We start from the raw sequence: 24,993 nt of genomic DNA, 5'->3' as shown, positions 1-24,993 counted from the left end.
GGCGCCCCATCCTCGATCTATCCATTCTAAACACCTTCCTGGTGATACCAAAATTCAAAATGCTCACCCTCCAGTAACTGCTACCCATATTCTCCAAGGATGGTTGGCTAGCCACCCTAGACCTAAAAGAGGCCTACCGCCACATTCCTGTCGGAGAATCATACAGGAGATATCTACATTTCAGGGCAGGATCTCTGCACTTTTCAGTTCTCTGCACTTCCCTTTGGCTTATCTACTTCTCCCAGAGTTTTCACAAAAAGTCTGACTTTGGCCATTGCCTTTTGCAGACAAAGGAATATCCAGATTTACCCATACTTAGAAGACTGCCTAATTCAGGCAGACAGGAAAAGCTGCTCAAGTACCTGACCTTTGTAAAGTCCCTACTGACCTCACTAGGGTACACAATTAACGAAAAAAAAATCCAAACAAGTACCCACCCAAAGGATTATATTCCTGGGAGCAAGCCTAGACACAGCATCCTAGATGGCATTCCTTACACCAGAGAAGCAAACCTACCTGATAGCCTACTTCTGTTAACTAGCCACCAGACCCCAGTTATCTGCAAGGAAAATCCTGCAAGCTCTGGGGTTCATGGCATCTTGCATTCTACTCATTCCATATGCCAGGCTGCATATGAGGAAACTTCAATGATACCTAAAAGCCTTTGGTGTCAGCACTCCATGATACCTTGCTCAAAAAATATTTTCTTTGGTGGGCAGCAGCATGCTTCCACAACAAGGGACTACCTTTCTCACCACCCAGACCCTCACCACAGACTCCTCAGACTATGCCTGGGGTGCACACCTGGACAGCAGGTGCATACAGGGCCAATGGAGCCCACAGCAAATCCATCTGCACATCAACCAAAAAGAAATGTTAGCTGTCCAGTACAGATTGACAGCTTTCAGGCCCCCTTCTCTCCCCAGAGGCTCTCCTGATCAAAACGGACAACAGCACTGTGTTGTGGTATATCAGTAAGCAGGGAGGGACCCACTCCTACCCTCTATGCAGGCTGGCCATGACCCCTTTGGCATACAGCCTCTGCCATGCAACTCCACCTGCTAGCACAATTCCTGCCAGGTTCTCTAAACTCTCTGGCAGACCACTTAAGCAGAAGTCTTCTGGACCCACACGAGTGGCAGCTAGACAAAAGAACCTTCAACCTAATAACTCAGAAATGGGGCACCCCGAAGGTTGACCTCTTTGCCTCCCACACCAACCATCAGTTCAGCAAGTTCTACACTAGGGAGCATCACTGCATGACTGGAAACTGGATGCCTTCCCCTTCCCCTGGGTCACTCTATCAGTCTATGCCTTTCCTCCACTACCTCTCATCCCCAGGGTACTGCTCAAAATAAAGGAGGAAAAACCAAGGACAATTCTTATTGCTCCAGACTGGCCTCACCAACACTGGTACCCACTGCTGCGCACAGCCTGTTCCCACGGCCACCATGGCATCTCACTCAGACCCCAGCCCTCCTGACCCTGATGTGTGGTGATAAAAAGAACATCCCCTCACAAATGTAGAAATTTAAATAGTTGTAGGAAAGTTGTTAACATTAGTTGGCTATTCCTCACTTTTTTGACTCGCAATGCAATATTAGGAAAATATTTTCCCTACTTTAAAGCTCTCTGGGAAATGTGGGATGAGACAGATTCCTAAGTTTATGGGTAGTTACTAGGCATGCAGTCCAGGAGACAGTGAGTAGCTTAGCTCAATTTACCAGTTGCTCCAGAGCACTGAGTGGTTAAGGGACTTGTTCAGATTTACACAGTAGGCAAATGAAGGGCTGAGAGAGTCAATCTCTGGACTACAGAAAGTAGCTTGATAACCACTTACATCTTAATCCTCTGTGCTATCTTCTGCCAGACAACTTTGCAGGCTGATATCACGGGAAAGCATCAGCTTCATACACCCTTTTAGTGTAAGACTCTGACACTCCTACAGAGGTCCAGAATCAAAACCAGGAGAAGGGGGTGATAGTGTCTATATTACATAGTCAAACTTTTAAAAGTTTGAAAATGTAATAAAAAAAATAAACCAAAGAAAAAAACCTACTTGAACGGTTTAAGCGGGGGAGGGGTGGCAAGCCCCCCTGCACCCCCCACCCCCTCGCTCTTTAAATATACCAACTCCGAGATCACACTACAGTGCAGAAAAGGGAAATCTTCCGACTCTTCACTGTACGGAGATCTCCACTGAAATGTTCAAACTTTTAAAAGTTCGATCATATGGTGTCGACCATATGACGTTCGATCTTTTAAGAGTTCAACAACATGATATAGACCTGGTCGATACGTATGTTACAAAAGGTGTTTGAAATTGTTGTGGTTAGACAGAAAAAGGGATCCTTTCTGTTTCAGAAACATGTTTCAGTGATACCCAAAGTTGTAAGAGATGTCCGTATTGTAACTGAAGGTGAACTGTCGGATAACCTTGAAGTATGAATCAGTACAAGACCAAAGTCTGCACAGAGACTTGTAAGATGTGTTGGCACAGAAGCTGAGACAAAAATAGAAGTAGTAGGTTTCCTTAGTGAGGACATCAGAAATAACAGAGTACTAAAAGTGGGTGGGTGCAGAGTTCTCAGCCTACTTCTCTTAGTGTCAAGCAAAAAAAAAAACCTAAAGTAAAAGAAAAAACCTAATGTAAAAGAAAACTGTATGCAACAGGCAAGTTTAAGTAAGGAAAGGATTAAAACTGATAATAAATTTTGTTCTGGGATGCTCTGTGTTGATGGAAGACAACAGAGAAGAAAAAGACAACGAGAGAGTGGTGTCCAATCACCGTAAGATGGAGTGTAACCTGAAAGGAAAGGCAGCTTGTTGCGATAGCGCAGACAGTAAAATAGACTGTGTGTTTTGTTTAGAACTATGCTTTGTGGGTGAAGAAAGAGAAGGGGGGGGTCTATACTTTCCACCTTGACACAAACTAAGAAGGTAACTCTGAGTTAGTGGATTTACAAGAAAGCCACATAAAAACAGAGTGGGAAGATGGTACTTTACCATAGGAGGGAATGGGTCCACTTTGTAATTTTGAAATACCGAAATCTCAAATTTCAGTATTTCGAAACCACAAAGCCGAAAACCCAACCATAACTCACAAATTCAAAAACACAGAACAGCGAAATTCAAAATCCTGTAATTACGCTGCGCATACAGTAAACACATAAACATGCACAAAACTCCCCCCACAATCAAACAAACTCATCTAAACTACATATAAGCAGGGGGGCAAGCCCCCCCCTGCACCCCCCCATGTGGAGGGCCAAGCCCCCCACTTCTATATTCACATTCTGAGATCGCACAAATAGAAACACACACACACACACATATACACACACACACACACACACACACACACATCTTACAGTCCTTCATACACACACATAAGTCACAACACACAATAAATCCCTAACCAACATACCTAAACACACAAACTTACTAAAATTACACCCAGACATCCACATACCATACCACCGGAAGCAGAAATTCAAAATATCCGTGCTTCGGTATTTTGAATTTCGTGCTTCTGCCGGTTTCGGAAATGTGAGTATGTGGCTTTGTAAGTTCGAAATACTGAAATTCGAGATTTCAGTATTTCGAATTTACAAAGTGAACCCGGAGGAATATAACTAAGTATGTAGATGTGAATGTTTCCACTACTTCCTATCCCTATTTTGAGTTAAATGTTGACCTCTTATATAAGTAAGAAAAGAAAGGGGAAAAACTGTATCAGTTGCTAGTACCAAATCCTTCTAGGAGTGTAGTAAGGTAACTAGCCCATACTTGCATGCTAGGAGATAATCTGGGAATGGACAAACGCAAGATTACTACCTACATGTTACTGGCTCTGGGATGCTTATGTGCTTCTTTCTCAGAATGCCAGAAAACTGATTAATGTCCTAGATTTGGTCCATTAATTGCACCATCATAAAGGTGCTATTTAAGTGTTGCTGTTGAACATTAGGTGACCACTAATGAAATTTAGCAATGTGTTTCAATACACATTAGTAACAGTGTTGTATGATATGCATTTCTTAAGTAAATAAGTTTAGCCAAAATGAAATGCTTGTGATATCGTTAACATTTCATTAAAAAAACAGGAAAAAATTAAAGTGTTAATGGCATTCTGTGACATTCTTTTGGTTTTTCGTTTCCATTGTTTGTATTTTAATTTGCAGGGATTAACCTTTGTAGGGCACTGCTAGACATTTCATTTTTTTTCAAGAAGTGTACCATATTTCTTGTTTAATTACTGTAATTCAAAACGTGACATTTATGTATTGTTTATTTTAAGGATAATGGACAAAGATCCCTTCCATGCAAGCTGCTTACCTGTTCACATTGGAACTCTAGTGGAGCTAAACAAGGCTAATGGTGAGATATTTGTAAACTGTATTATTTGACTGTCAACAGATTTGCTTTTCCAGTCATAGAATACCTAAGAAAGGAAAGTGAAAAAAAAAATGTTTTGTATAACATATAGATTGTTTCGTTATCTGCGAAATGAACACATTTTCTGGTTTTGTCTTGCTTTAGGAATTTGTAATTGTACATTTGACTTGAGGTTTCTTGTATGATATTTCATTTAATGTGTGGCTGAATACAGCTAGTCAGAGCTTTATTCTGATAAAAAAGTGTGTGTGTGTGTGTGTTTATGTATGTATGTATGTGTAGGGGCGGGGGGCAAGCTGCTACCTACACTTTCACGTAGCATCATTATCCCCATACCCCATAATTATATACCAACTCCATGCCCCCACAGTCGCATAGAAAAGTAAAAAAGAGATCATTACCAGCACTCTAGTAGAAATAGTGCTGGCAGTGATTTTTTTATGAGAAATACCAAATGAAGAGTTGCACAGTAATGGAAGTGAAATTCACATTAGCCAATTCAACCAGTGAAGAAATAGCTGATGTAGTGTTTCACATAATATAGGAGCAAATTTTAATAGAAATTTAATTATTATTGCCCTTCCAGTGGTGCAGAAGGATGAAACCCCTGGGTGCAGTCCAGACAAACTGTGCTCAACCAGTGCACAAACACTAAAGGGAATGGACCTGGAAGATGAAAGTGAGTGACTAAAGCTGATTCTCCCATCCTGGGGGGGGATGGGGGGGCTGTGGTTTCCTGCTTGGGTGACACCTGGTGGGAGATCTAGATGCTACATTCTTGGACTTTGGGATGCGTGAACATGTGATTTATAGCAGTTGCACCCAAACAAGGCCTGGGAATGATTTGTACTTGGAGATGTGCACATATGTCAAGGTTGGACATCTAGTTGTCTATGGGAGATAGGGGCTCCTTGGGAATGGAGGTCCCCCTGACAGACTCAGTGACCTTACTAATTACCATCCGTCTCTCACCTCGTAGGAGGGCCTGACCAGTGGGCTCAACCTGAAGAATGAATGAGCTTCAGCCGTCACCTCAGTGAGAAGGTGAGTCCAGCCCTCAGTCTGTCCCAGAGAACCTGGTAAGCTGATGTGGTCAGTGAATCTGTTATAGAGGAGGGGCTTGGCGAGCTCACTTTGCAGGCCTGATTGGTTCCCTTTGTTGGAACAAATCGTCCAATTGGGCACTAGTAGCTGGGGGCATTGGAAACAGTTGGAACAGACAAAAGTGAAAAAAAATTAATAATTATTAAAGTTTGCTTCTGTATTCTGTGTAACACTGTGTCAGCTGTCTGTTGGTTGAGTAGCAGTTCATTCGAATGTGTTGAGCAAGTTGCAGCCTCATCCATTTCAGCGAGGAAACCTTGACTTGAATATAAAATACTTTGTTATGTTTCACTATTACATAAATTTCTTTGATGGTTTGATTTACTAGCCTATTACTGAATGTTTGTTATGTTCTGCCTCTGTGAATGAATATGCTTAACCTATATTTTTATTTCATGTGAACAGTAAGCAAAAACATGGAATCTGCAGATATTTATATATTAACACCTTAGTATGAGAGATTTTAACATTTTTCAAAATGCATTGTTAAGAATCTTATCTTTTGTGTCTCTGCATTTCTTGTGTTACTCACTTCTGCCCCCTCCATACTAGAGTATCTGCCACAGTTCACTGACATTTTTCACCTGGAGTAGAACTCCTTGTGATTGGCAGCATTACTTAAGTATTAGTGGTTCAGTTTACTCTCTATTACAATCACTATTGGAACAACTGAAATCATAAAAGCAACAAATGTAAAAAGTAGACCGCCAACTGGTATACGAAATGTGTACTTGATGATCCTTTAGTCATCTAGCTTTTATTAAACAGTTTTTACCTTACAGGACCAGCTGGGAGGAAAATTTATATAAAGCCAGCACTGGCTTGCTGTCTCATCTTAAAAGGAAGGACTAGTTTCAGATACCACACTACTGAGTTTATTTTCGAATGCTTAGCCCACCTTTCTTTTGCCTGGTCACACTCTTTATCAACCTCCACATCTGAACACTGACAGGATACTTGTATTTGCTGAAATTTAAATGTAGTATATCTGCATGTGTGTAATTGTGCGAGTCTTTGTATGTGCATATAGATATGTGTTTTTGTGTGCATATTGGCTCATGACCTTTTATTTTTTGTTAACTGGGTAAATTGATTGGTTGGCAGACCCTTTTCAACAGTGACCCAGGCCACTGTTGAATCATAATATATGAAAATACATAGATTAATAAACATATATGTATAGTATAAAATACAAATTATATAATTTAAAACCAAAACATGCAGTTGAAGCATTGTACATTATGGGTGCCATTTTAGTGTTGAAAGTTGTAGAATTTGCAAATATGATGGAACATCATTCATGTATGTTAATAAATTATCAAATTCAAAACTATAGTCCTACAAGCAAATGTAGTGTTTATATATTTACATATAGGTTCATAGGTTGGAAGTTGGAACTAGGCTGTCGGCGCTAGGGCTGTACAAGCTTAGCCATAACAATTCCCTGGCTATTTCTTCCCACAATATTTACTTCATATTTGACTTGTCTTAGCATAAACTGTAAGAGTTTTGGAGGAAATAAGTTACATTTGGCAGAGACAGTAAGCCATCTGAAACATGATAAATTATAACAAACATTTGGAGAACTTAGATGTTGATAGCACATTCTGTGTTAAATTCTAAATGGTACCCTGTTGCAGTGATCCATGATGTGGTTCCAGTTGTTGACATTTACAGCTGAGAAAATGTGACACCTTTGTTGCTGTCCTTAATCACTGTCTTTAAAACATGTGCAGGTTGAATCCTGTCAGATGTTCTTTTAGTTTAGATTTTTAAAGAACTATATTCTCTGTCATGATTTCTGCTGGTATGTGATTCCAGGTAACAGGTCACAAATTTGAGAATGCCGTCTCTCTCTCCCCGACTGTGGTTTTAAATACCGGTCTGTTGAGGGTTATGGTCCCATCAAATGTTTGCTGTCTAATAATCAGTTTCTGCTTAAGTAGAGGACATTCATCAAGTTTCAGTAGGTTAAATAATTGTATTCCAATCAAAAATGTTGCAAGATTGTGTTGATAGTCAGTTGAAATTGTCCTGCAGGATGCAATGAGCAATGTTCTTGTTAGCCATCAAGGCAGACCTGCAATTTTTGTTCAGTAATGTCTGGAGTTTGTAGGAGATTTTGGTTAAGTGGAAAGATATTAAAGGGTGGCCATACTCCAGTTTGGGAATAAGCATATTTCTGACTAATGAGTACCTTGCTGTGAATGTAAGGAGGAGAGATATTCTGTTACATAATTTAAGCTGTCCCAAAACTTGGTTACAAGTTTGTCAGCATGTTTGAATGTCAGTGAGGAGTCGAGAGTTAAACCAACGTACCTGTGTCCCCTAACCCGGTGTTAAGGGCTTTCCACTGTTATCCAAAATTAGTAGTGAAGGTATGTTCAGTTTTCTAGTATGGCCAACAACATGAATCAGCAGTATATTTTACTGTATCCATTTGCAAAGTTTTGTGAAATTATCTTGTAATTTTTGTTTTAGGTCAGTGTAGATCTGTCTGGATTTTTGTAGTAGTAGATTGCCTACATACATTAACAAATTTAAGTTGGGAATATAAATAAACTGAAGGAAGTGTCCAGTAGATTTGCTTACACTCTGCATTTTAAAATCGGTTTATAAACAGATCATTTGGCTGCATGAGTGTGGACACAAAGGCGATTTTTTCTAAGCAGGGAACTGGGTCTTGCTCGTCCTGCTATCTGGTAAACGGCGGCAAGGTAAAAACGAGAAGCACTTTCCCACAAATAAAGTTGAAAAAAGTCAGAGATCTATACCATTATAAGCCCGTTCAGAAGATCATGAAGGCCTTGTCGACCAAAAGCTGATTTCCAGAAAAGCGTCATCCTGTGTTTCATTCAACAAAATGTGAGTCCCATAACCTCCAGTTATATATGTGGGACTACAACAAGGAATCTGAACAAAACACTGCCAAGTTATCTCTAAACATAAGTGTCAAGTGGGTTGTAGCAGGTATTGTGAAGCAATCGGACATTACCTTGGTGACCAGAATCATCGCGTTGTCTGTTTTCTGAGAGTAACAGTTTGGGTATTTGCAAAAAAAAAAAAAAAAAAAGATTGATCAAAATCTAACATCTACAGAAAATCTGCCTGTCGGGACTTACTTAAGTTAAGGTGTTGTCCAAAGGCAGCACCTCAGGAGTGCAGCATCCCCTAATGCTTCACTGCATTTTCATTATTGGAACAAGAATCCCGTCACCTGCTGTGGTGGGGATAAACCCACAGACTTCTAATCTTCCTGGCATAAAAGTTTTAGGCTTCCATCATGATGTTAGCTCTTCTAGCAGTGTGTTCCAGAAATTGAGTTTCAAACAGGACTGGATTGCGCATTACCTTAATACAGCATGAAGAAGTTACTTCTGAGTTCCTGAAGCCTTTTTGAATAGTTGGAAGCTTTACAACCCTGTGATTTTTCACTGTGCATTGATTGAAATGAATGCTGAGATCTGGTGAAGATAAATTGCCTTTGGGAGGACTGGGATTGCTGGTCTAGTGGCAGTTGGTGTTTACTGGTCTGTGAGCTACGGAACACGCAAAAGGGCTCTAAGTATTTGTTACGGAAGAATCTGAAGAGGATGCAAACAACAGGACTGTTAGAACTGGGAGCAACAGTACGAAACAAGATTCAAAGACTTCGATAGTCATCATTTCTTCAATGACTCTATCTGTACATCAAGGATTCATAATAGCTTCATCAAAATGGTTACCTGTTGGATGAACCAAATTTGAATTCAACGGCTGAAGATACTAAGACGACGAGCTAAAAAGACTGGTCTGAGTTTGGGACTAGAATATTAATGGCATTTCATTTTTTTGTCTGTGAATTGTTGTTGTCTATTGACCAAATTTGGATAAGCAGTATTTAATGGTATTGTTCATGTAAGATATGTACAACTTTTGAGTGGCATGAAACAACTGTACCAATATCTGAATCCTGAATTTCCTGATTGTTGACATCCATCTAAAGCGAACGCTTACTTTCCCAGTGCTGTACTGGTCCCCCTGAGCAGAACCTGTACTAACACTCAAAATAACCAAAATTTTTTTGTCCTGTCTCATGTATATCATTCCCTGGTGTATCCTGCTTTGAGATTTCCTGAATTTCCTAACTGTTGACATCCATTAGCTGCTACCTGATCTGTCCACTAGATGACAGCATTAACCTACTTTTAAATACTTTATTGTGAAGTAAATCAAGCTACTGGATATTTGTCTGTCCTTCTTGCTCTTTTGCCCTGTCCTACCTTCTGTAGCCTCCCTTCTCCCCCTCAATCTCTCTTAGCAGAACTGCACCTTACTCCTGAGCCTTGCTGCTCTGTGCTTACTACTCACCTTACTGATTGTTCCTCGTTGACTTGCTCTTCCATTCCCTTGTTTCTGACCTGCTCCATTTGCCCTGTGGGCTCTCTCCGCTCCCCTACCCCCAAATCCCACCACCCCCAGTGCTCCTACATTTATTCTCCTCCTAACATCCCTCCCTCTCTCCCCCGACCAATCCTCAACACTTTCTCTCCACCCCACCTGCCTCTCACTACCTCACCCCTTTCCTCCGAAGTCCCTTAACCTCCTCTCTATTGCATGCAACAGGCCCTACCTATCATGCAGTCTCCTACTCCTAAAACCTTTATTTCCACTTCCTTCCTCATCCTTCTTCTACTTCCTCTATACCATGCCACCTCCTGTACTCACTTCCATCTACATCCTCCACGTCTGCCTCCCCACCTCCCCCACAACATCTCAGCCTCTTTAGTTCCCTTCCCACCCTTCCCTCCTCTTCAAAGTAAAACTTCTCCCAAGCACTACTAAATACTACAAACCCCAACCTTTTCATTACCAGACACTTCTAAGTACAAACCAAAACATCTTGTTCCTTATCTCACTTACCTCTGCTTAGCCGGAGACATTCACCCTAATCCAGGACCAAACGTCTCTCCTACTAACCACACTAGCTCCCACAATAATTCCACCAGTAAATACCTCAAATTCCTCACCATCAACGCCCAAAGCCTAAAAAATAAAACAACCCACTTTCATGCCTGGCTCACTCACAACTCACCTGACATTGTAGCCATTTCTGAAACCTGGCTAAAACCTCATATAAGTGACTCTGAATTCCTTCCCCCTGGATTTCAATCACTTCGATCCGACCGCCTAAGTACTCGAGGTGGCGGTGTCACACTAGTCTACTCCAACCAGCTGTCTTTTACTCCATATCCTAATCCCATCCCTTCTTTCAATAATGCTGAACTTGTAGCAGGCCTACTAAAAATTAACAATTATAAAAGGATCTGCTTAATTTCCCCTCTATATTCCTCCAGGTAACAACGCCAACACCCTGGAAGACATCTTGTCCTGGGCCTCCTCAAATATTAAACTGGAAACTTACATATTGGATGATGTAAATATAGACTGGAACAAAATCAGCAACCCTAACCCCACCATGTCAATCAATCTATTTAACTACACTCAACTTACGAACACCATCACTAGACCCAACTAAACCAACCCCCCAGGCTCCATACTAGACTAGATCCTAGTATCTCATCCCATTAAAGTGATACAATCTGGTGTCATACCAGACCCATTAGGAAACCACCTCCCTGCCTTCACCCATCGAGCTTCCCTCACCCCCCCCCACACTGCCACCAGTTTATCCCCACTCGGAACCTCTCTAACTTTAACCCTACTACTTTCTTTGATTCATTTAGGAATACCAATTGGAACCTCCTGAAAACTCTTCCATTAGACTCAGCCATTGACTTTTTCAATTCAACTTTCTTAAATGTCCTTAACTCCCTAGCTCCAGTAAGAACAAAAAGAGTAAAAACTAAGACCACCCCATGGCTTAACAAAGACACCAAAAATATTATGCTACAAAGAGATAAAACCTGGAAAGCTTACCTCCAAACTAAACAACCAGACATCTTACTTGAATACAAACAACTAAGAAACCTTGAAAAAAACAAGTTATCAAAGATAAAAAGTCCTATTACATCAAAATACAAACAAATCATGCAACCCTCCCCCAAAATTTTGGAATTATATCAACTCTCTCCTTAGGCCAGGTACTAAAAACAATCCATGCCCTGACACCAGCAAATCTGACCTTGAAATTGCTTCACTATTCAACACCTTCTTCATCACTTCTATTGCTGAGCTAACCAAGACCTTTACCAACAACAACCCTCAACCCCACCCCAACCAAACATTTTCTCCCTTCTCCCCCCCACTTTCGAACTCAAACCCATCTCCACCTACCAAATAAAGAAACTACTCTCTAAACTAAAGCCTTGCCCCAATGCCCCGGACAACATTCCCTCCTCCTTCTTAAAAATAGCCTCCGGTGGTATTGCTCTCCCTATTAGCATCCTGATCAATAGATCCCTACTTGAATCCTATGTACCCAAACTATGTCACTCTGCATATATTCTTCCACTTCACAAGGGTGGCAAAAACTGTAACATATCTAATTTCTGCCCCATAGCTATCCTTTCCCCTCTCTCTAAACTCCTTGAAAAATGCATCCACCTTCAGCTCTTGCCATTACTCACCAAACACCAGCTACTCTTTCCTACCCAACACGGCTTCCGCCCAGGCCATAGTACCAACACCGCCCTTCTCTCCTCCTTACATACTGTCAAGTTAGCCCGTGACTCCGGTAAGTTAGTATCCTCAGTTCTGCTGGACTTATCTAAAGCTTTTCTCCCACACCCACCTTCTTAATCATCTGTCTAATCTCAATCTCTCCCACAAAACTCTCTCCTGGTTCTCCAGTTATCTTTCCGACAGGTCCCAGGCTGTCAAATGGGGCCAGGGCACCTCCACCTTCCATCCTACCCCTACTGGAGTACCCCAAGGATCCATACTTGGCCCATTTCTATTCAACATCTTTATTAACGACTTTTACAAGGCCATATCCAATACTAAAATTGTTCAATATGCTGACCATTCTACTTTGATCTGCTGCGCCTCCAACTTAACAGATCTCCAACTTCTGACACAAACAGCCTTCTCAACTACCGAAAACTGGATGCTCCAAAATCACCTCAAATTAAATGCTAACAAAACTAAAATCCTTCTATTCTCTCCTTCTAAGTCCTCCCCTGTTGATAAAAATTCATTCCAAATAACCAGCCATAACTCCATTTTAGAGGTTGTTCCCTCCACCAAACTTCTTGGTGTAACCATTAATGAACACCTAAAATTTAATACTCATGTCCAGCTGAACATAAAGAAAACCCACATAAAACACAGCCTACTTTATAGAAACAACCACTTCCTCTCTCCTGCTACCAGACTAACTCTCACCACTACTTATCTCCTTCCATCTCTACTGTATGGTACCCCTCTGCTTACTAATTTATCCACCTCACTATCCTCCAAACTAGAAGTATGTTACAATAAAATCTCCAGATTTTCTGCCAAAGCCAAATCTTCCTCTCATCACTGTTCCTCCCTTCACTCATTAAACTGGTTTGAACTCCATAACCAACTTGACTTTCTCCAAATCACGACTACCTATAGACTACTATTCTAACCTACCAAGTGCCCTGCACTTTCCAATATCTTCGAACCATATACTCCCCATAGAACACTTAGATCTACCCACCAAAACCTAATCACCATTCACAAACCCAAGCGCCCAGCTGGTCAACTTCTGCTTTCTTTCACCTTGGCCAAAAAATGAAATGCTCCACTCTTAGGACCTGCGATAACCTCGAAAACGTTAAAACTCTTCTTCATTCTCACCTTTACTCAAACAGGAAATGCAACTGTACTCTTCACCCTATACCTCTCAAGGTCTCCTGCACTTTTACTCCTGGCTAACCTCTCACTTAGCTAACCTTGCTCATTTGTATTATGTATAAATAAATATACTGTAAAATCTAGCCTCAAGGCCATTTGCCTGTCTTTTACACCTAAACAAAATTGTAATTGTTAGTTTCTTTATGAATGCTACCTGTTTATTTGTCAATAATGCAAAGTTTCTTAGTAATTATTCATGTAGCTATGTATTGTTGGAGCTTTTCTCCCTGGGCCTCCACTAAAAACGGGCTCCCCAAGCCCAGTGGACCTCCCCGGTCATCGAACTGGAATAAATAATAAAATAATAAATAAATATCATAGGTGAGATTGTTTATGTAGAGAGAGAGAGAAGTATAAAGGGCCAAGGACTGAGTTTATGAGGAACTCCAGTTTTAAGAATTCCTGTTTCTGAGAGGATATTGTTAGAATGTTCCTGAATGATTCTGTTTGGCAGCAAAGCTTGAAACCTCAAAAGTATAAAGAGATCAAAATTAAATTAACTTCTGGAAAAGGAGAGTGCAAAGCTCTAGTCATATCAATGAATATACCTCCTTTTTGCAGGGAGTTGTTCATGTTATTGAATGTAGTGTCTCCGGCTTTATAGAGTGCAGTCAGTGCTGAAAGCCTTGCAGAAACATGTTGGGAATGACAAAGGAGGCTATACTTGTTTGTATGTTCAAATATTTGTGTATAGAGTGTTTTATTTAAGATAGATTTGCAAGAGGTGTGTAGTTCTTACTTTTATCTATGTGAATAGTCTTTTGAGGGGGGATTATAACTGTGTTCTTAAAGGCTTCTGGGAAAATGCCATTTGTGAATGATGGGTTGCAAATGTGGGTAAGAGGTTTAGTAATGAAAGAGGATGCTTTTCTGAGATAGGAGAATGCAGTGTAGTCACTGATGATTCAGATCTGGTATCTAAGTGAGGAATTTCTTTCCATACTTTCTAAACTTTATCTGTTGCATGAACAAGCTTGTTTACCTCTGCAGATAGCTGATCATCAAAGTGTGCTTTTGTTGAAGCACTCAGAAGTTTATTTAATTCATTGAATTATACTTTTGTTGAAACATTGAAAAGCCATTTCAGTTCATCAACTCCCATGAAGTCATTTCAGCAAATTTTTTCCTAGTGGAAAAAAACGCTTGTCCATCGTCTGGAATTTGCCCTTTTCCCCACTGTAGTAGGATCTTGGAGTTGGTATATTTAGTTACGGGGGAGTGGAGGGCACAGCTCCCCCACATTGGGGGGTGCGGGAGCGAAGCCTCCCACTTTGAAGGGTTTGAAAGTTTGTCTGGTTTTTGATTGGCCAAGCGATTTTTTTTTCTCATAGGAAAAAATTCACTGAAACAGCCATTCGAAGAAGTTGGATTTCGCTGTTTATTGGTTGGTGAACAGGCGTTCGCTGAAGAGGTTTTTCGGGGATGTAATATAGACACATTCTGAAACTATTGGATTTACTATGTGTGAGATCATGGAGTAGAGAGGATTGTGGAATTTGCCCTTTCCCCAATGTAGTGTGATCTATCCAGGCTTCGACCATCACGTGTCTACAGGAGTGAGGAAATCATTCTAGGTTGTACAACCTATAAAAAAAGGTATGGCATTTAGGTCCAAGGAGGTCACTGTTCCACTGTATTCAACATTCATCAGACCTGCCTTTGATTTCAGTGACCCCTTTGGTATGTACCTAATCAGGCACATCCAACAACTGAAACGTCCACAGAGGTTCCTCACTAAATGAATGCAGGCATAATAACATGCCCTTCTCAGACATCCTCAAAGCCCTATCCCTGCATTCTGCCTTCTACAGCTGTTGAGAGGATGTCTATACCTGGCATAAGAAACATTGATGGACCTCCTGCATATCCACAAAACAGACATCAACAGAATTGCCCACTCTAAAGATTTAAACCTTGCCTGTGATATAACTAGGGCCTGTTGGAGAGAGGTATGTATCCCAGAGATTACCCCATCTCTGGAATAAGCTGTCCATCCATGTGAAGCAGAGTTCCTCCCTAAACCAATTCAAGTGCAGCTTGGACAATTGGATGGGAATGGGAAATTCATCCCTGGTATGGCACCTGTGTCGCTAATGAACACAGGCAGCTGATAAATGGTTCATCATCTGTGTCCCTGCTTGTAATCTCCCAAACCCCTGATTACACTTCTCAAGGGTATGAAAACTTGTCAGAGATTGAGGATGCATGTCTAGGCTTAAAAAGGCCCTAGTGGTTGTTAGCCTAGTACACACCCATGGACCTAAGATTCATTGCATTATGTTATGCCACACCAGGAACGGGTCACTGGAACAACACCTGTTTTTTTTTTGAGATGTTGGCCCATTAAAATCTCATTTGTAATCGATTTTTTACTAGTCCATATTTATTAGTGTACATTCAGATGCTTTTTTTCATGACTCCTCATACATGTTTGAGCTTGTTATGAATGTGTATGTTTGAGGGGAGGGTTTTTGTGGTATGGATTCTCTTATAGCAGTTAAGCTGTTGATGTAAATGTAGTTCAATCTGAGCAAAGCCCAGACAGAACTGTGGCACTTGATCCTACTAGGCAAGTATAAATGTCAAGAACTTCATTCTGAGTTGGCCTGACACGTGTTGTGTGGTGTAGGAACTTCCACAGAAGAAACAAAGCCATTATAAGAATTTTAAACGTTTGTCAGTGATGCAGGTCAGAAAGATGATATAGCAAGTTGTGGGGTTTTATCTTTTAATGAAACAGGATAAAGCATTTCATATACTTGTAACTTAAGGGCAAGTAAAACCACATTGTACTAATGTTTTGCTTTTTTGAAAAATATTTTTGTTGATTTCACTTTTTTTTTGTTCTTTTGTTACAGAATTGTTCTATCTTTCCCATAAACTGGTTGATTTGTACCCTTGCAGTCCTGTAAGTTATTGCTTTTTTTCTTTTATATACTCCTGTCATATTTTTTTGGTTACTATTTACTTATGAAAATTTTGTAGGAGTGTTATGTAAATTGTCATTTCCAGTTGTTTCAGTAGTCTTTTTGATGTCATCCTATGAATTATACAAGACAGAGACAGCATTATTCTTGATACTGCCTTAATGGTACAAATCAGATCAAATTAAAATGTGAATTAGATTATGGAAAAGACTTCTGGCTTCAGATTTTGTATGGTATCAACATTTCTTTTCAGCTGTAAATTACAGAGTATGAAAGCAGCAGAAACAGAATTTTCACATTTGAGAAGACACGCTTTAAGTAAGGAAGTTCTAAGAGTTTCTTGAAGGTTCTTGCAGCAGCATTTATGAAACATGCAACTTGAAGTTGCAGTTTGCTCCTTATTGAAATGTTGGGATTCAGAACCCGAGTCCCCACTTGCTGTGAAAAAAAGACCAAAAATCCATCTGAATGTTGGACACAAAGCATTTTAAATTCCACATGAATATAATGTGAGAGCTGGAGAGGAAAAAGAACATTCCAGACTGCTGTAGTTTGTGAGAATGAGTAACAGTATATAGTATGATGGGATTTATGTGCTTATTACTTGTAGCAGAATGCCAGTAAACAATAGATGCATTTTGGGTAATTAAAAATTATTGCTAGTTCTAGTCGGTGTATATGAGACAAGAAGGGGTATTAAGGATCCCCAGTACATTAAGGAGGTGCAGTATAAAAGTACACTTCCCACAGTGGTTATGTTAGTGTATTAAAGTATGGCATTTATAAGGAAATGACTAAAAGGAACTATGTAAAACTTTTGCACCAAGTAAAAGCAGGGCACTACACACTGAATTATATTGCTGAATCGAAGGTCAATTTGGACCTAGCAGAAATAGGACACTTTACTTAGCTGATTTAGATAAGAGAAATCTGTCTGAAGGTCAAAGTCGTTTCGGAAAAAAATTATTGGAGAAAACTGGCAAAGGAACCAAGGTATTGGGAGCAAATAACTAGAAAGGGAAAGGTAATAGAATAGAAAGATGCCAATAATTTATTTGGACTGCAGGTTACAGATTCCCTATCAAAGATCGCTATCAGCGTAAAGGCAAAGAGAAAGAAGGGGGGGGGTCTTAAATGAAACACCAGCAGTGGTAGTTTTTTAATAGAATCTAGAACAGAAGCTACCATTAAAAAAGGAATAATTAGTAGGGCATATAAAATATTACATGATAATTATAAGAATCAATCAGAGGAGCTTAGAAAGGATTGGGAAGAGAGATTGGATAAGCAATTCACAAAAAGACAATGGGGGGGGTATAAGTATGTATCTATATATGTCCCAAATATGCAACAAATTCAAGAGGATTTAGGATTTTAGACTCCAGAGAATTTTTCCTTAGGTGGATAACATATGTTGGAAGTGTGATAGGGAAGAAAGAGGCAGTTGGAAATATATATTTTAGGAGTGTAATAAGTTGGCAGACTTTAAAAATTCCTTGTGAACCACTCTATCTGGGATGCTTGGTGAGCAGATTGGATTGACTGGGCAGATGATGTTTTTGATTTCTGATACAGAATTGGAATTGCCTAGACATAGTGTAAAGCCTTGCTGAGTCTAATTATGGTGGCTGCCAAAAAAGCAATTACTAGAAAATGGAAATCAAAGTCTAAACCAACTTTTCTAGAAGTAGTGAATATAGCAACAGAGATAACACAACTGGAATTGGGATCTTTAGAAAAGGGAAGGAGCAAACTACATAGGAAAAAATGGAAATTGTGGGAACAATGTATGCAGATAAGGAACGAGTTTAAAAGAAGGCAGAATTTGAATGAGACATATAATGCTTGACTGACAATGGATAGTTTATAAGTGATGTATAATGTTTGGAACTACAGTTGCTTCAGTGGTGTCTTGATGCATAATGTTTGCAACTAAAGTGGTGTTAATGTTTGTTTTTCATTTATATAAATGTAAGATTGCCTGTGTCATATGTGATAATTTAATAAAGATTTTTTTAAAGAAAAAAGTCGTATTGGCAAATAATTCCCTGTCAGTAGAAACCAAACATCAGTAAATCTGCAGCAACTTTGAGATGTTGCCATAACAACAGCATTAGAAATAAACTTAGATAAATTGTTTAAATTCCAGCTAAATAAAAAACCAAAAAAAGTGGTACAACTATGTTTAGCAGTAAACAGATATACAGTTACATGGAGAAATGCATAGGTTTGCATTTAAATGACGCATTAGAAAAACAATTCTAAATATTTAGAAAAGGCATAAATAAAAAGCACAATTTGTCAGAAAGTGTGGTAAAGGTTCAATAAGAAAACTGCAACCTTTTAGAAGAAAATATTTTCCTTGGTGACAAGTAGGAAGAAAATATGCCTCCAGAACACTCTTTTAAATAAAAATTCATTAGATCACTGTTACTTCTCTATTTTTCAACTATACTATGAGCTAACCACAGTATAATCTTTAAATTACTGCAGACCTGAAGTTGCAGTTAAGATGAATGATGTTAGATGCTCTGCTGTGCTGAAGAGAGACAGAGCCAGCATTAGCAAGCTATCCATTAAAAACTCCAACAGCATGAAAGCTAAACGGACAAGCTGAAAAGATCACCAGTGTCAGGAGGTCTACTTGGATTCCCAGAGATGATTGACACAAGGAGATGGCAAAGGCTCCACTTTGCTGAAAGATATTGCAGTAGTAACAGCTAGAGTTTGTAGGGTTCAAACTGGCAGGAACATAAACATGACCAGTGTCAGGAGCCCCACTCTGCAACTACAAATATGTGAAACCAGATAAAGGTAGAAGGGTCACTTCTTCAGTAAAGAATAAAAGTAGCAGCAGCAGAAAGCAAGAGTGCACATTGTAACAATGAATTGAATTTAAAATGGAGTTAAGTGTTAACCGTCATGGATCTAGGAAGAAACTATTAAAGAGATATAGGTGCAGTACCAGATAGCTATACAATCTAAAAATCCACTTGCATGAAGGTTATTGGAAAAAGCTGACAAGGACTTCCAGTGAAACAGGAACTGTACTCTGATTCCCAGGGATGAATGACCCCACATAATGGCAAAGACTCCACTTCACTGTAAAGATACTGCAACAGGTGAGCCAGTGGTGGTGGACAAAAGCTGATAAGACCATGAAGATGACCGATCTCAGGAAATCTACCTAGAATGTGCAGAGTGAATGATCCCAGATTGAGGCAGAGTCTCAGCTTTACTAAAAATAAATGACAACAGCAGCAGCTAAGAGTGCAAGAAGCCACACAACTGTATATTTTGTGATAACATTCCAGGAAGCACCAGTCTGTTGAAAAAAGAACCAACAGCAACAGAAGCACTCCAGCAAGTCCAGCATTTCAGAGTTTTACAGAAGTAAGCAAGAGTATTTAGAACCTATGAATCCACATAGAGCAATGGTTTTAATGCAATTATTTGTTGACAATACCCCTAGAGCAACCAAATTGCGGGTTCGATATTTGTGGCAACAAAAAGTTGAAAGGATGATATCAAACATTAAGAATTATGAGAATGACAGAGTTGATATAAACACAGGTAAACTGAGTGCAGTGGTAATTTATGTACAGGTTGAGAGTCTTACACAAGAAATAGCAACATAACTTTCTCAGTTAACAGAAGTAGAAAGAGAAGTATTAACATCAAAAATAAAGGAAACTGAAAGTAACAAATCTAGGAGAAACTGGAATACAGGAAAATCTAGAAGTGACAGAATTCCAATAGAAGTGTGGAAAAATAAGGAATGAGGGAAAATAAAGGTTTGGGTAGTACTTTTTAACAGCATTTTTGGGTGTGGATGTGTCCTTGACTTAGGAAGCAGCAACAGTTGTAGTGATATTAAAGGAGGGTGAAAATCCTCTCAATTCTGGATCATACAGACCCATCTCCAGTCTGAATCGTAAATACAAAGTCCTTATGATGATTTCTTGGAAAAAGAATGGCAAATGTGTTATCAAAAGTGTTAGATCTGAATCAGTGTGGACTGGTAGGCAAAACGTCTGACAACATTAACAGAACTCCTATGATTCAAAATAGTGCACTGGACATTAAAAAACTAATGTTAAGGTTTGTATGAAAAAAGCATTTGCTAGAGTAAGGTGGGAATTTATTAGAGGCATCTGGGCTTGCACAAAAAAGGATAATAATATTCAGTATCTAGAAAGGAATTCAAGCTAGAATGAAGTGGGGTTATGAGTTGTCTGACGTATTTATTTAGTTTTACAAGAGGGAGTAGGCAGGGATGTCCCCTATCACAATTATACTTGCATGTATAGCCATTAACATGAGTTTTAAAACAATTAAATGTATTTGAATATAACAAAGGGAAATGGCAAGAAAATAGCCTTTTTTTGTGGATGACTTACTATTATATTTTACCAGTCCAGAATGTTATATAAAAATTACATTTGATACACTAAAATATTTTGTAAATATAGCAAGATATAATGCAACTGAAGCAAAAACAAAAGCTGTAGTAATGAATTATGTGCCAGCACGCGACTTGGTACAGAAAATTCCCTTTTTGTGGAATCATTACTAGAAGAGCTACTTGGTGAATTTGGTTGAAACTGGATATTGAGCAATGTGGGAAGAAATTACTCAAAAGATTATAAAATGAGATAAGATTATGGAGTATGTTATTTCTGGAAATCGACAATAAGATGCACGCAATTATCTTATGAAGGTTAATGTTACAAGTATCAGTTGAGTAATCAGATATGAAACAATATGACAGAAGGAAACGAGGGACTTTAAAATGGAATAACAAATGAGAAAAAGTGCAGTGGGAAAAACTAGCTGTGACAAAGGAAGAGAGTGGTTTGAAACTACTGTATTTTGAGGCATACTATAAATCCACACAACTTAGATTAACATAGTTGGTTCAGGACTTGGAATATATGCCCAAATGGAAGTCATGATTAACATAGCGCCCAAAGAGACAACTACAAGCTTACATTTGGGCAGATTTAGGAAAGAAATATGAAGAGTGTTTACACAGCCATATATACATAAAACTAAGTATTAAGCATGTCTTTATCTTAAAGGAGTTCACAGTTCGACAACGTACAAACTACTGAACAAACTCTCCTGTTTGCAGAGACTCTGACAGAAACTCCTTTATATCCACTAATTAAAACTTACAGTACCAATCAGGTTTGCAGAAAGGAGATGTTACTTAAGCGCTTTCGTCTGTATTCATATAAAAGCTTCCTCAGAAACTTAATTTAAAAAGCAACCTACATCCATTTAAAACGCTATTTAAATGAACACGTAGCAACCAAACCCCGAAGCAACCAACTAACCAAGCAATTAAAATGCATGTTTCACATTTAATTCATAAAAAATGTAAATGTATAGTTCAATGTCATTACCTAAAAGAGACGAACTATATTCAGTCACTTATTTATTTATTTTTATTTTACATTTGTTGACCGGGCTAGCCTAACTGGATATATGTCCATTTTCAGTAGAGGCCGGGGAGAAAAGCTCCAGGACAATAACAAATAAAAAAGTAAAATAGTGTAGAATAAAATAAAGTTTACATAGAGAAAAAAAATATATTGATATACATTTTGGTACACACTGGTTAGTAATTATTTACAAAAATATCAAACACACTGGTAAGTAACTAATTACAATACATCAAAGAAATGGTTTAAAAAAAAAGAGTACTATTTACAAAAATTATAGGATACGACATAAAGAGTCAATCATAGTAGCTTACAAGTAAACAGTTCTACTTACAAATGAAATAAAAACAAAGGTGTCAAGAGGGATAAGTAGAGGGAAAATTAGTAGAGTTAATCAGCTAGTCAGGGTTGTTGCAAGGGCATAGCCATTTTGTTCTGAGGAATAGTCACTTCTAACATAAAACAATATTTCAAAGGAATAATACATATTGCAAAAAGTATAATTTTATAACTTTTTAAGCGGCAGTATCCTACACTTATTTCCTACTTAATGATTTTAATTTTAGACTACAATTAATAGAAATTTAGTTGGTTAGTCCTGGCTATGTGCTGGCATTTAAAAACAGTTGCCAATATAATTCTTGTCTCTCTAAAAGCAATGGCCATGGACCTCCCCATTCATTCATCCTTGACTTCTCAATAATAATAATAATACATTTAAAACTATGCTGAGGAAAGTCAAGTACGTTTTGCTAAAGCATTTGACTTCCCTCGTCTTCCAGATATCATTTACTTGCTCGGATATCCTATGCTTTAACTTCTGCTCCATTTTTCCTATATAATACACCGGACAATTCTTGCACAGAGAGGCATAAACTACCCCACTAGTATGGTAATTGTAGTGCCCTTTTACTCTAAATTTTACATTATTAATTTCAAATGTTTGCCCCTCCAAAATAAACCTTCAAAATGAATAGTATCCACATCTACCCATTCTCAGGTTTCTATTAATAACCTGCCTATCCATCATATTAATATTTTCTAAAATCATTTTTAAATTGTTACCTGTTTTATATACAATTTATGGTCTGTCCCCCAATAAATCTATCTTCTGTCAAAGTTATCCAGTTTTTCTCCAAAATACTATTAACGTACCAGCTATCAACATTAAACACCATCACAAGAGACACTTTTCAGAAATTCATATTTTCTATATCACCCTGATGTGTTAGATATTGTCATTTTAAATGGATGAAGTTTGCTTGTTAAATTAAGTTTCTGAGGAAGTTTTTATACGAATAAAGATGAAAGCACTCAAGTAACCTCTCCTTTCTGCAAACCTGTTTGGTATTGAAAGTTTTAAGTAGTGGCTATACTGGAGTTTCTGTCGGAGATGAGGTAATAAAATGGGATGAAGCTAGGCAAATGTCTGGATTGCTGAACTCTAATCAACTTGCATAAACTGCTCATGAATTGGTTCAGCAACACCCTTACTTATGGGTATATGATAAAATGAAGTATTAGGAATTATGGGTTAAAAAGAATTATGTTATGGCAGCTAAAGATATATGGGAGTAAAGTGGAAGCTCTTAATTATGGAGAAGGATAGCAAAAGAAAGATATACAGTGAAAATGTGTTTAGTCCCTTTAGTTTTATATACAGGTCAGGCTTATAGGTTTGTAGATTAGTACTAGACTAACTGCCCTTGTGGGTGATTTTAAGCCTAGCCAGTTACCCCCTGTGAGAATCAAACCCTGCACCTTGTGTCTGTAAGGTAAATACCCTAACCATTATGCCAGCCTTCCACCCTTTAAGTTATTTTATAAACCAGAGGAGAATTTGTAGACAGCAATTAGTAAAGAGCTGAAAGATTTTATCTGGGAGGAGCAGGGATCAAGTGGGATAAGCTGATGCTTCCAATAGAACAAGATGGTTTAGGAATACCAATTCTGAAAGGATATTGTAGAGCTGCACAGTTAAAGTGCATGTACATAACACACGCAGAAGGTTATAAGTCAAAGTGGAAAGGGATAATCATGAAGGAAGGGGGAAAGTCAAGAAATAAGGAGAGTGAGATTTTGGATGCAGATCTTAAGGAGAACAACCACCACACAGAATATTATATTCATAAAGTAGCAGAAAGTGTTATAAGAACTAAGCTAACAAGAGGGTAGAAGTGCGATTTTGCCAGTAGAGATGACTGCAGTTATGGGTGCAGAGAATAGGCAAGAGGAGGTGGAACTTACTGAAGAAATTTGCAAAAGAACCAAGTTATTTGGAGCAAACAACTAGACAGGGAAAGTTAATAGAATGGGAAGAGGCCAAGAAGATATTTTTAGTGCAGGCTAGAGACTGCCTTCCACATCAGGGCTTAATGTCCGAGTATAGACAAAGAGAAAGGGGTAGGGGAATCCTAAGTGAAAGACCTGCTCTGGTAGAGTTTTGAATTGAATCTAGAACAGAATCTGCTGGTAAAAAGAGATAGTTAGTAGGGCATATAAAATACTACAAGATAATTATAAGAATCAATCGGAGGAGGTTAGAAAAGATTGGGAAACGAGATTGGATAAGCAGTTCACAAGGAAACAATGGGAGGGTATATGTATGTATGTCTCCCAAGTATGCAACAAAGTCTAAAAGATTTAGGATTTTTGCTTGGAAGTGTTCACATAGGTATTTTATATCCCAAGGAGACCACAAAGAGTTTTTAGGTGGCAGATGTTGGAGGTGTGATAGGGAAAAAAATAGGTAAATTGGAACATTTGTTTGGAAGTGTAATCAGCTGACAGACTTAAAAAATTCCCTACAGAGTACTCTGTCAGAAATACTGGGTGAGCGAATAGGTGGACCTAAGGAACTGTTTTTTGAGCTGGGATACAGAATCTGAATTGCGTAAGCATAGTAAAGCCTTGTTAAGTTTAAAGCAATTACTAGAAAATAGAAATCAAGGTGTAAACCAACTGTATTTGAAGTAGTGAATATTAAAACAGAGATAAAAGAACTGGAAGTGGGATCTTTAGAAAAGGGTAAGAACAAATTACATAAAAATGGAAATTGTGGGAAGAATACATGCAGAATTATGTTTTGGAAGAGGAGTGATTAAGAGAAGACAGTGATCAATTTATGTAACATTGGATTGATGAAAATTGTATAATGTGATGTATAATGTAGCTGTGAACATGTTAACCTGTTTTCTGTTGTATAAATGTATGTTTGCCTTTGTCTTGAGTGATAATTCAATAAAGATGTTAAAAAATAGAAAAAGATCACATAGTAGAAGCAGTATTCATAG

General features: G+C 38.6%; 1 protein-coding gene across 1 annotated transcript in view; it reads left to right on the top strand.

Moving 5' to 3' along the window:
• CDC16 (cell division cycle 16) overlaps positions 1–24,993 on the top strand; it is a 786,728-nt gene that overhangs the window by 271,586 nt on the left and 490,149 nt on the right. The window contains exons 9-10 of the mRNA XM_044071112.1: positions 4,301–4,380; positions 16,185–16,234. Coding sequence (XP_043927047.1) covers positions 4,301–4,380; positions 16,185–16,234 — 130 coding nt within the window. The remainder of the gene's footprint in view (positions 1–4,300; positions 4,381–16,184; positions 16,235–24,993) is intronic.

The sequence above is a fragment of the Protopterus annectens genome, chromosome 5.part0 (assembly GCF_019279795.1).
Source record: "Protopterus annectens isolate FY-2018-M chromosome 5.part0, PAN1.0, whole genome shotgun sequence".
NCBI classification, from domain to species: Eukaryota; Metazoa; Chordata; order Ceratodontiformes; family Protopteridae; genus Protopterus; species Protopterus annectens.
Note: the sequence above shows the minus strand (reverse complement) of the source record. Positions and strands in the feature narration are given on the sequence as shown.